At 38.9% G+C, this 13,708-nt stretch overlaps 1 protein-coding gene across 2 annotated transcripts; it reads left to right on the top strand.

Moving 5' to 3' along the window:
* Positions 1-5: 5 nt before the first annotated feature.
* LOC109628647 (zona pellucida-like domain-containing protein 1) lies at positions 6-13,418 on the top strand. Of its 2 annotated transcripts, none has more exons than XM_069510364.1 (11): positions 6-1,730; positions 2,711-2,814; positions 4,146-4,372; positions 4,453-4,637; positions 7,196-7,268; positions 8,343-8,440; positions 9,173-9,253; positions 9,545-9,713; positions 10,202-10,310; positions 10,438-10,458; positions 11,328-13,418. In XM_069510364.1, exons 2-11 carry the CDS (start codon positions 2,721-2,723, stop codon positions 11,483-11,485), a joined length of 1,215 nt encoding a protein of 404 aa, XP_069366465.1. In that variant the 5' UTR covers positions 6-1,730; positions 2,711-2,720; the 3' UTR covers positions 11,486-13,418. The 2 variants fall into 2 exon arrangements, with proteins under 2 accessions (XP_069366465.1, XP_069366466.1); XM_069510365.1 differs by lacking the exon at positions 6-1,730 and adding an exon at positions 2,469-2,626.
* The last annotated feature ends 290 nt before the right edge of the window (positions 13,419-13,708 follow it).

Here is a 13,708-nt window from a genome sequence, read left to right on the forward strand (position 1 = left end):
TTAATTAAACACATCTATGGCTAAGGCATTCATACGTGTATGCTGAGAAATCAAATGGTAAAGCTTTCTTTATGGTCCATCACTCCAGATGGGTCTTTTAGTAAATTATGTTTCTGGAAAAAAAGAAAAATTCCACTCAATAAAATGTGTTGACATCTTATATCCTTAATACCCTTACCCAGCCAGTGAAAAAGCATGATGTTATGGGATTTAATTTCAAGTATTGTTTATTAATTCATAGATTTTGGTCACATGATTAAGGGTAACATTAATTGATGTATATAATAATCATCAAAAGCAGGGTGGCTATGATACCATGCTGATCCAGTTACTGTAAAACACAATGAAAGGAGCAGGTTCAATCACGGATGAAGTGGATGTTAAGGCCCTTAGGTAATTGGAACAGAAATCAAAGAGTGGATGGGAATAAACCTTAATGCAGCTGATGAAGAACACAAACTGAGGCAGGTTCAAGTTCAAAGTCTTAGCTGAAGAAGTGATGTGTGTTACTTGTGCGTCACATGACAGTGACGTCCCCTTTCAAAAATGAATACAATTTTACATTAAAGATTTGTTGGTTATTCTTAGCATAGATAGATCCAGTATGTGCCAATGAACCAGATGCTGATCCAGATCGTAATTAATCCAACCTGATTCATGAGAGAGGAATTCATATCACACATAAACATTCATACCTGGTGCAAATCTTTGCAGCCAGGATTAAGAAAAAGTAGATCTCAAGAGGTTCCCTTTGGATAATAACCCACTCAGATACACTTATGGCTGTTGAATGGGAAAAGGGACTAACAGGACACTTGCTCAATGCGGAGCTCAGTGTAAGATCATCTCCCCTCCATTGTTCAGCTCGGGCTTCAAGGTTCCTGGAAGGGATCTGGGGGGGATTTGTGGTTCAGGTGACAGTTTAAGGAGGTTTTGTTTGGCAGGGTGTGCCTTTCTCTCCAACTCTGAGATGGTGTGCAGGAGACCTCATTTCTGAACAAAGACTGATAGCCCCCGGCAGAAGTGTAGGAATATAACAAAAAAAACATGCGAGTGTGAACAGAATTCATAAAATGGCCTATTTTGGTAAAAATGTCTGAAACAATTCCACAGGTGTTAACTTTCCGGTTATGTAATGTCTTCAGGATGTTGCTTTAAGTTCTCATGTATACGTTTTTTGTAGTTTCCACTATATTTTGTTCTGATTTTGCTGGAAGTTAAATGTTTTGTAATATTCTATTTTATTTAGAAAAAAATACAAATAACCATATTTTCTAATCAACATAAAATAATAATCAGCCCAAAATAAACAAATATAGAGCAGCATCTATAATCATGTATAAATTCAACTTGTGAAGGTTTTCCTGCAGATCCTTAGATTGCTTTAAGTAGAATCCAGATGTAGGCATGAGATTTAGGGCACATTAAGACACTTGCCTTAGAAAAATGACTGCAGTTGAGGTCATTGCTGAAATGACAAGTTAAATTTATAGGTACTATACTAGACTAAAGACACATCATATAGGCTGCTCTATTGTCCCATGCCTGACAGATGATCTGGATGTAGGACCCCACCAGCTTGTGTTGCTCTCTTCCCTGTCTTCTCTGTGGGCTTCCTTTGATCTCCTTTGAGCCAGAAAGGAGGTCAGTATAAATGTGTGACATGGAGGAATAAGCTCACACAGACCAGCCATAGTGAGGGAAAGAGGTGGATACAACATCCACACAAGGTAAGGGAAAACTCTCCTCATCTCTGTGAACAATATAGTCTGTTTTTAATATTAATCTAGGTTCAAAGAAATAATGACAAAATAGCTTTACTACCAGCTATAACTTCTAATGGAATGTGAATAATCATAGTATTTTCTTTATTTTTTGGTTACATGTCTCATCTTGTACCTTAATTAATTGTTTTGTTCTGACTTACACTTTGTGAGTGATGACCACATAAGCTCCAATGTAAGCCTATCCAATGATTGAAAAAAGTAATGTCATTTAATCAATAAAGTTTAGAGAAAGTGACACCAAATCACATTTACTGTATCCTGTTAAATCTAAGGTTCTGATGCATTCTTCAGTTCCTCTGTTTGAGGACTGTATTTGCATTATTTCAGTTTATTATTTCTCATGTCTTTTATGGTAAATAACTAATATTACCTCAAGTAAGACTGAAGTACACTTGTACTTTAATTGAAGCATTCCATTTAATTTATTTTTACACATATAAGCTTCTCCATTATATTCTAGAATCTGTAGGCTACTCCGATTCCATTGCTTTTATTTCACTACAATTATCTGACAGCTGGATACTGCATACTTTTCAGATCAAAATTTGATGCTTAATCTTCTTATGTGTATTTAAGATTGTGACTCTGTTGCTTGCTGACAAGTCTTAAAGAGAGCTTTGTGCTCAAAACATCACAGGCAATTACATCCTTTAACGGAAGATATAGGTGTGTGGATTTTCTCTATTTTAAACGATGCTGGCTGCTAGTTACTGTCGAGGCTAGCATGACAGCAGCTATTTGCTACTGTAAACACAAATCGATATCCACAATACTTCCATCCTCATTTATTTGAGGATTGTCAGATACGAGGCTATATCAGTGACAGAGCCGAGGCCAGGGTAATTTTATTTATTTATTTGTTTTTGAGCTCTCTGGGGATGGACTCATGTGCATGTCTGATTTCTGTCTATCGTTCCCTGCAGTTTGAGGACAATGTGGTTGGTCCTTGTTGCATATCAACTTGCCACACTCCTTCTGGCCCGAGCTCAGAATGCCTGCATTGGACACTCCACATTCAGAAGTCCAGGTCAGTGAAACCAGCAGTACTCACACTCTCATCCTTTACATCCAGCTGCTCTGACTTTGACCATCCCCCAATTCCTGTCCCTCTTTTTTTCCCACTGCAACCTGATAAGCATCAGCACAGTGTCAGTCTGGCTATCGAAGTTTTGAGAAGTTAGGAGGACATAAAACACATTTAGTTGCAAAAATTTTAAACTACAATTTTGAAGCACACATTCACATTCAGAAACAGACCAACTGAAAACTATCAGATAAGATTAATCTTTACTACCATTGCTATGGAGAGGAGATCAGTCAGGGACATGAATAGTGGAACCAGAATTCAATTTAAACTGTTGATTGTATTGTCAGCTTTTATACAGTTTAGCCTTGAGGTTCAAGTCACTGGTAGTGGGGCACATCAACAGACCTTTAAGCTTGGACAATGGCAGTTTTCAATTCAATTCAATTCAATGGTAGTTGTATAGCACCAAATCATAATATACATAATCTCAAGGCACTTTACATAGAAGGTCAAGCCCTTAAAAATTATAGAGAAACCCAACACTTCCCACAATGAGCAGCACTTTGGCGACTGTGACGAGAAAACACTCCCTCATTAACTGGAAGAACTCAATGTTGGCGGCCATCTGAGCATAGTTTTAGGTAACTTCTCCTCTTGTATCCACAGACTTGTACTGACCATTGATATTATTCTGAGTTAAGCAATATTTCAATTGTGCTGTTTACATGATCACATTTCACTAAAAAGAGCATGGACTGGTTGTGACTCATGTCAACATTTTGTCCTACTTGTTCACACTGTCACTCAGGGCATGTGTCATCAACACACAGCAGTGTATGTCAATGTTGCAGAATGCTGTGAAACTCCAGTAGGATGTTATTATGCCTGTAAGAAATAGACATGTTGACATTATGCGACTCAGGTCAGAGTAGTCCACAAGTAATCAGATAATGCTGTTAACATGGTAGTGTAGTATTCTGATGAACTGAATCGGGTTATAATTGAAATAGTGGTATCCATGTAAATGTGTCTACTGTCTATAGCAGAAATGAATAGGACTCAGCACCTCACTAGTTAACTCTTTCAGACGGACTCCCACAAGCCCCCACTATATCTCTCACCTTCAGTGTGACAGGGGCTTCCTGTTATTTACAAAATAGAATAAAGTTGATTTGAAGACTTGATGTTTCTCCTCCAGAGCCCCAGAGGGCACGATACATGCGGAGTCATATGTCTGTGTATTGTAAAATCTGAGGAGTGCCCCTTTAAGAAATCCATTCTACAGTTGACAGCAGCAGATCCGCAGAGCTGATTCTGGTCTTTCTATTCAGCTAACTCCGACATCCAGGTCGTCTGTGGCTCTCAGACAGTGGACCTACAGATCCTTCTGTGCCCCATCTATTTCAATGGATACAACGAGTCTCTGCTGTCCCTCAACTCAGAACATTCCATTCAACTGTGTAAAGGCACAGCTGACTGGGCAGTGGACCCACCTGTTGTTAGATTCAACTTCTCCATCACAGAGGAGGGCATCAGTGCCTGCTCCAGCACGCTGACAGTAAGTTACCGATGCCTCAAAACACCCAGCACTCACACAACAGAGTTTAACGCAGCAAACCTAAACTCCTTTTCTCTTAGGTCACCCAGGAGTCGGGAACTGGCCTGTTTTCAGACTTCTCCCATGTTGAGTACATCAATATCGCAGGCATGGTCTGCTCGAAGGACCCCAGTAAAGGATCCATTACCTATCACCAAGAGACGATGTACAGGTTCTCCTGCCGCTACCCTCTGCAGTACCTGGTCAACAATACTCAAATGAGTGTGTGAGTGGACCCAGCTGTTAAAAGGCCCCATGAAATGAAGAATATTGGTTCAGTGTGTAGAATTTAGTGGTGAATTTGCATTTTGCAGAAGGATACCGCTCACCTTACCCTCTCCTTTCAAACATGAAAGAGAACGTGTAGAAACCTTCATTCGTCATAAAAACTCAATAGGTGTTTAGTTTGTCCAGTTTGAGCAACTGTAAAAAATATGGCGGCCTCTGTAGAGAGGTACTGCTAGCTATATAAATATAAAGTATTTCAATATAAAGGGCCCATTCTAGGGTAAAGAAAACAAGAATTTGGACAATTTAGATAAAACACACTAGTGAAAACATCCCATCATTATTTTATATTCAGTTTTTTGCCAACAGATCCCTTTCTCCTATTTCTTACACACTGGACCTTTAACTGCTCATTTATCTCTTGGTTTAAATCTAACCCTCAGACCTAAATCTCTGTCTCTTCTCTTACTGTAAAACTATTTGGTGACTCATGACTCATTCTGCATCCAATCATATTGCCTTTTGGAATTTTTAGTCCCGCCCTGTGACTATAATTCTGCCGGTGAGTGACTGGTGCACAGGGACCTATATTGTCCTATTGATCTGTTAAATCCAAAGTTGTAGACAAAGGTGTTGCGGAGAAGACCAGGACGACACAGAGCATGCTGGATCAACATCACAAAAAATTTGGAAAAAAGAAAAGTGGAACACTTAAAGCTGCTGTTAAATGATTTACAGTATTTGCCAGTGAGCAAAATGAAGGCTCTTCTCTTTCAAAATCCATTTTGAACAAATCACATCATCTATCAGCAATACAGAATGTCTACATAGTAGATACCATAGCAAATATTACTATAAAAATATAAACTGCCACATCAATAGTTGGTATTCCATATAGGTTGAGTATAAATAGCAGTTACAAATAGTAACTACAGGCGTCTCTGTCTTGTTTTATGTTAAAATAGAGAGAGTCAGAGTAACAACAAAGCTCAACATTCGGGCAGATGTATAAAGAGAAAAATAGAAAACACATGTTATCAAGGGAGAACATACAGAACTTGTGAAGGAGGAGGTCAAATCATGGAAAAGGTTGTGTTTGTGTAACTCCAAAAAAGCTTTGGTATCTACTATAATGTATATACTCGGTGTTTGTTGATATATTATGTGATTTGTTCAAAATGAATTGTGGGTATTTAAGATGGCGTTTCTGTTCCTTTACCAGAAGTCTTAGGGGAGCCTTGAGCTCAAAACATCACAGGCAAATAAATCCTTAAACAGGAGAATTAGGTGTGCAGATTTTCTCTATTTTAAACAAGCTGCTAGTTACTGTCGTAAGTAAGACAGCAGCTATTGGCTTCTGTAAACAAGAATCGATATCCACAATAATCACATTCTCATATAAATATGTGGAATCAAGTAGCTCTCTGACATCTCTTTTATTGGTCTTTAAAAATGCACACAAGACATAATTTTCCATTGCTGCTGTTAGATGGTGAAAACACAATCAAACACTTATTATTCACTCCTAAACTCTGCTCTTGCTTTGCAAATCAAAGATTTCTATTTTATAAAACATTATTTTGATGATTGAATCAAATATATTGAATGTACATTTTTTTGTTTGTGTGTAGTTTGACACTGCTCTAATGCCAGTAGCTTTCCCCACTAAAACATTCAGTTGAATAAGAAGGGATTTGTTTTACTTTTCCAGTTGGAGAAGTGGCTGGTTAACATGGTCAGTGATTATCACTAGGATTCAGTTCTATGGTTGAGTCAGTCATTATGTTTATTCATTCACATGGTAGTTCATTGATGCTGCTGTGATCTCAGGCACCAACAAACTGGCCACTCTGTCTCACATTCCCTCTGATGGAATTTAAGATTCTCCTCCTGCAGGATTAAAATACCAGAGAAGCAAGGATGAGAAATTATATTTATCTCTTGTGTCAACTTTTTACTGTTATCCTGTCATTTGAGTTTATTCTATCTGGTGTGTGTAAGTTTAATTTCACCACATTCTATTACATGTTTTACGCTCAAGTCTATGTGTGTACTGTGTTTCACAAATTTCCCCTAAGGGACAATAAAGTTGAAGTTAAAAATCAAAATCTCATTGCACTGAGGAATCTGTTTGCAAATAATTGATTGCAGATTACAGACCTTAATGGGAGGTAAATGAAAAAACGAATCACCATATGATGCAGATATCAAAAAAAAAGAAAAATCAGTAGAAGCGCCAAGTATATTTTTCAAATACATTCAACTCTGGATAATAAGGACAGTTAGGGATTTTTAAAAGCTTGAATGATGAATAAACCACAGATTTACTGTATATTAGAAAGTATCAGGTTACCATCTTTAGTGAGGCTTCATGGAGCAGCCAGTGTCCTCAGAGGTGTGTGTTACCTGCGTGTCTAGTTTCAGGAGGGTTTGAATCTCACCCTGGTGTGTTGTTCCCTCATGTATCAAATGAATGATGACCTGGTTGTCAACCACTCAGGTCTTTCCTGTAATGAATTCCAGCTTTTGACGAAACTTTTTCTTTTTGCCCAACAGATCTGGGGTCAGTCTGGCAGTCAAAGACAATAATGGGAGTTTTGTCAGCACACTGAGCATGGGACTCTTCATGGTGAGCTGAGTGAGGTGTCACTAGAAAGCTGCTTTAAACGAACTGTCAGAAAAAAGACACATAGCACAGTGGAATAAAAAGCACCGTCACCTTCCAGATGTGCATTACATTATTTAAATCAAGGAAATCATTTAATCTCAGCAAGCACATTTTATTTGTAAAACCCATGTTCATAAATTAGAATTAGAATGCCTTATAGGGCTTAACCACATCCTCCACCACTATAGGCATCAGTACTTACTTTGTTAATACATGGACAATAAGCTTATTCACTTAAGCCTACAATTTGTGAGAAGATGGATTCCACTCTCATGTCTTCCTGCTAAATATGAAGCTGGAACCACGAGACCAGTAGATCAGCTGTAAGGGTTAATAGTCTTAAATGGGGAGCAGCTTGGCTTTTTCCAAAGATATAGTAAAAGAGTGTAAAATGACACGGATGGTTTTAAAGTGGTTGGAGTAGGTCTATATCTTGAATGAAAAGTTTCCTCCTTAAGTCTCTAGAGTAATTTTTTTAGCCCACTCATGGTAAACAAGTCTATTTCCCAAATAGGCAAACTTCCCCTTTGATCTCAGTCTAGGATAAGTTACTTTGTTCTTACAGACCTAAAACACTATTTTCCCTCTCACCTTCTGTATTTTGGCTTTAAGACAATGCTGAATATTCCCGAAAGTCAGGCTACACTTATGGCTGAACTCATTTTGAACTATAACCTCCGGTAGTTTAATTAGCATGAAAAGGTTTCTTCTCTTCATGTGTTTATTATTTGCTGTGGGATCCGGATTATCTAACGGACATAAATACATTGAATAATTTGATGATGCCAGCACATATAAACTCGGTCATCCTTGTACCTTTGTTTGGATACTGGATACTATTCTTTTAGACGTGAATAATGATGATGATGTCATATTATACAACTGCTTCATATAGCCCAGTATACATCAGCAGAAAGACCCTTGCTATGGCCTTTCCCCAGACTGAAACCTGAGACTAGAACTCATTCTGTCAGAAGGAACAACATGCATCAGTCTAACAACATCCTCTCTTCTCCTCTGTTGTTGGATGTAAAGGACAATAGCTACTCCTCCATGCTACAGATCCCCTTTGGAGGCCTGGAGCTAAAGACCAGGATCTTTGTAGAAGTAAGGGCATCAAATCTCAGCAACAGGTACAGAGGATACTGATTCTAGTTCAGAAATTATTCAGACCCTATTATCTTTTTTAATGCTATGTCGTGTTAATTCTAAATTAATAAATTGCCAATTCTGCCCACCAATCTACACTTAATATCTTCAATGATAAAGTGGGAACATATTTTTAGAAAGTTTTGCAATTTTATTCATGCTATCTTATGTACAACGGATGGGAGGTTTTCTATCTTAACTAAACTGAACTGAAGTCAGCTTCAGGGTCTAGAAACAGAGCCTCGGCTTCTGTAAGTATCTTGGTCATATCCCTGACCAAAGCTCAGTTGGGCTGGCTGGAAGAGTTCTGGTGTTTCCAAACCTCTTCCATTCTACATTCTCCATTCTTTCATTGAGGCTACTGTGCTCCTGGGAACACTGATAGCTTTAGAAATGCATTTAAGCCCTTGCTCTGATCTATGCCCCTACACAAAATGTTATCATGGAGGTCTACATAGTTCTATAGACCTAATGGGTAGGTCACATGTATGCATCTTTCTAAATTATGACCAATCAATTCTATTTGCCGCAGGTGGACTCCAATCAAATTGTAGACACTTCTCATAGATCATTTTAAAAAAATCAAAGCAACTCAACTGCAAATTTTATCCAAATTCCCAAATTCTACAACACAATGAAGTAAAGCCAATGTAATCTCACCTAAAAATATTTGTATGTCTGGCCTTTTAACATGTGCTAATATCTAAACTTTGCAGATTCAACGTGCTCCTGGACCGATGTTATGCCACATCCTCGCCTTTCAATGTTAAAGACACATTCCATGACCTATTTGTCGGGTGAGTTACAAAGATGAAAAGCAAATAGAAAAAGAGTTACACTTTTTGGCTTTTTGAGAAAACCACCACATCATGGTCTTTATTATCATGTGGAGTTGGCTTAGTTGATTGTTTGATATTTTCAACTACAGGGATTAAAAATAACCTTCCAACTGAACTGATCTCCAGTGGATAAATGCAAAGGTTTGCAAGGTTTTAGGGGTAAAATCATGAGTGTCTTTTGGTCAGAATTTATAGATGTATAGATTATAGATGGAAACCTGCTAGAAAACAGCATCTCTCTTCATCAAGGTGTGACCTGGATGTCCAGACTGTGATAGGAAACAATGGAGAGCAACAGGATGCCCGCTTCTCCTTTGAGGCTTTCCGCTTTGTGCAAAGCACAGAAACTCTCTCCACCTATTACGTCCACTGTGCCACCAGGCTCTGTCTAAAGTCCTTCTGCCCCAGCCTCACTCAGGTCAGATTCCTCCTCCATACACTCACTTTCTGCTCATCTACAGAAAGGTACAACCACTTTTCTCCTTTCAATGGCACTGGAAGTTAGCACTGGATGTCAAATGTAGATAAAGATAAGTTCATCATGGACCTAAATGATTAGAACACTTGGCTGCACAAACGATACACTGTGGATCTAGATATAAAGTTAAATGAAATGCAATTATATGGTGCTTTTCTATAGCATTATATTTGTGCCTTATTCTTGTGTGAGCAATTTAAAATATATGTTTTAAGTTATGTTTTAAAGAGATATTATATAGAGACCAAAAATAATTTTGTTTGAGCAAACAAAAAGTGAAATTCTGTGCTCAACAAATGTATTTGCATGTTTACCATCATCAGTATTAATGAGCAGTCAATCAAAAAGGAATTGTTGGTTTTGTGGCACAAATGTAACATTCACAAAACTGTCTGTACCAAAATGACATGTACCTGATTGACCTGCAGAACTGCACCAACTCCAGGAGGCGTCGCAGCATCAGCAACAGCCAAGGCACCACAGTGAGTGACTCAGCCACAATCACCTCAGGCCCCATCACTACCCGTTTAGATAATGGTAAGAACCCACAAGGTCTGTAAAATATACAACAGTAACAAAGGCAGTGTCATATGTTATGTTTTAAGACTAAATTTACCTTTGGTCATGAATGAATTGAAGGTTTCCTTTTCTTTTATTTATGTAGGCAATATGCTGGGATCTGGAGGTAAGCAGACTTCTCACCTTTTATTACAGTAATTCTATCTACTAATGTACAGTCACATTGGACAACTAGGTTGATATGTTTTTTCTGATCATTTACACATTCCTTGTTGAGTTCATTTGTCCAAAATTAAAGACTCCTCACTTGACAAATGTAGGACCATGTCTTAAAGCCTGCCCTAGGGAAAGGTTCAGGTGAGCTTCTTGTTGGTGGGCTTTGATCCGAGAGGCTTTGATGGAGGGGATTTATAGTGTTGATCTCTTAAGTAATAAACCAAAAAAGTGTTTGAGTGAGAAGTTCAACTGGGAAATATGGCCAATCACTACAAGAAGTGGGACATGCATGCTAGATTGAGTCTGAGTGAGACAGAGGCAGCAGCTCAGAGAAAATGTCTGAAACCCCCTCACCCCACAACTTTCCAGTGGGATTTGAAGCCCCTTTTCCACTGGTCCAAAAACCCACTAACACCCATTAACATCTGGCTTTTGTCTGCAATCAGAATGAATACAATTGGCATTCACACCCAGGTCAAATGACTCTGTCACAGACAGGTTTTTATCGGCTCTGGCTCCAACCCAGAAGTACATAACTAGAAGAAATTATTTGAGGTGGTTCCGAACATCTAACCAAGTATCTAATGGATGAATTCCTGTCAAGGTCGGGTCGCTCTGCTAACCAAAAATTTAACAAGCTGCCAAAAATAAATGGATAGATGGATCTTTAAACTCAGATGGTAGTGACTTTATGTAAATGATCAGGGGAAACTATTGACAGGTAAATGCTTACTTGTTGTTGCGTTATGCTCATTAGTATAAAAACTATATACATTGCTCTATGTGGTCTAATTCTTGGTGTGTTTTTTTCCTTTCCAGGGACTCTGCAGACCCATGACAATAACACTGTGGTGGTGGTTTCAGTCATTGCAGGCACTGTCGGGGTCATCTGCCTCACTCTGGTGGCTTTCGTCGTTTACCAGATGCGCAACTCCAATGCCATTTCAAACAAATTAGGTCTGTGCACAAAAGAATGACTGAGGGTCAATACAGCTTGAAAAGGATTCTGTCCTCTTTCATTCAGCACGGTTTACAATACTGTGAGAGCTTCAATGAGTGAGAGCAAATGTCAGAGGTCACTCAAACACCTTTTTACATTAATTGGTATTTTCATATATATAATATAGCATTATTTAAATAAGACAGGGCAACAGTACTGTTCACACATTCATACCATCACATCCCTTGCACACTGCTTTATACATTCTGATGTTAGTTTAATGGATTTGTGGGGTGTTTTGGACTGTTAAACCAGGATTATGGGTAACATTTTTAATTGTATATCTACTAAAGGCTCACACATTTTATAAGTTTCTTTTGTTTTTAGTTATGGTGATTTTCTATGGTGTTTCTTACAATCATTTTACAAGATGTGATTTTACAAACTGCCTCCCACTCTACGAGCACTTTATCAGACACACCACTGGATCTTTTCCTCTCACTGCTCTCTAACAGCTTCAGAGCTTGGTGTCACAGATTCCAAAAGATTGTAGACACTTTCCTCTGAGACTCACACATCACTCATCACATTTTGCCATGACTGCATCACATCATCTCTGCAGATTTGTCAGCTACTCATTCCACCTGCCAATCTCTGTTCTACCACACCACACAGGTTCCTCTGGATTCACATCCGGTGACTGAGGAGGACACTGATGTTCACTGAACTCACTATCATGTTCATAAACTAGTTTGATACTATGCAAATCTCTCAGAATATGGCTCAGACTTAAACCAAAATTGAAAAATTTGAATTTAAATAAACTGTGGATCCTGTAATTTAGTTAGCAGCTCAGTAGGATGCTCATGTGCAAAGGTTAAAGGCAGAGGATGTTGCACCGTGTTGATGCTGCAGCAAGTGAAGGAGTTGAAGTATCTCAGGGTCTTCTTCACAAGTGAGGGTACGTTGGCGCGTGATATGGACAGTTGGGTAGATGAGGCAGGAATGTGGTAGTTGTACCAGATCATTGTGGTAAAGAAGGAAGTCAAAGCTTTTGATTTACTAGTCGACCTAACCGTCACCTGTCGTTATAAACCCTGGTGATCGAAAGAAAAAAGTTGCAAATACAAGTTTTCTCCATCGGTTTGCGGGACTCAGCCTTAGACATTCGGTGAGAAGTTAAAAGATCCGGAAGGAGCTCTGAGTAGACACGCAGCTCTTTCATCTCCAAAGGGAACAGTTGAGATGGTTCAGGCATCTAGTTAGGGCACATCCAACCCGGTGGAGACCCTGGGGTAGACCCAAAACGTGCTGGAGGGACTAGATGTCCCTTCTGGCCAAGGAACACCTTGGGATCCCAGAGGAAGAGCTGGAAAGTGTTGCTAGGGAGAGGAACATCTGGGATACCCTACTTGACGGGCTACCTGTGCGACATGAGCCCAGAAAAGCAGATGCCTTTCCATGGATGGATTCCTGCTGCTGAGGAAAATTCAGATTCAGTTCAGCAGAAATCCAGATTCATCAGACCAGGCTACATTTTTCCTCCTCGCCTGACAGGAGTGAACCTGACGTGGTCTCTGCTGTTGTAGATCATCCAACTTAAGGTTGGACGTCATTTTCACATTCTTTTCAAAAAGTTTGAATATAAGTGATCTGAGTTACTGTAGCACCCACCTGTCCGAACATTCTCCATTCTCATCAACACAGCATTTGTGTGTGAAAATTAAGGAAATCAGTAGTTTCAGAAATATTAAAACCAGCACGTCTGACTGTCACTGTCAAAGTCAGAGATCACGTTTTCATCATTCTTATGTTCGATATTAACATTAACTGAAGCTCGTGACCTGTATCTGCAGGATTTTTATACATTGCACTACTGCCAAATATACTGGTGTTCCTCAAAGTGCTCAGAGTGTCTGAATCCATACTGTATTTGTATACTGGAACTTTAAATAAAAGCATTTGTTGAAGTTGTTGGTTCATACTTTTTTAAGAGCTGGTTTTGACACAAATCCAACAGAGCTCTTTGGTCATAAAACCTACTTAAAGAAAATAAGTTATCAGTTGCAGCAGATTCCGGTCAGACCTCCTGTGAGTCGTCACTCTGATATGTCAGCAGTTCACCTTATAATTCCGTGGCTATATCTGATTTACAGGAGTGTGAGACCAACCCTCCTGTTCACAGTTATTACCAACAACTGAGTGGATGACTCAACACCACAGACAAAAGCATGAACTAGCTCCATTACTGCGTGATTAT

This window comes from Paralichthys olivaceus, chromosome 15 (genome assembly GCF_024713975.1).
Source record: "Paralichthys olivaceus isolate ysfri-2021 chromosome 15, ASM2471397v2, whole genome shotgun sequence".
Taxonomy (NCBI): Eukaryota; Metazoa; Chordata; class Actinopteri; order Pleuronectiformes; family Paralichthyidae; genus Paralichthys; species Paralichthys olivaceus.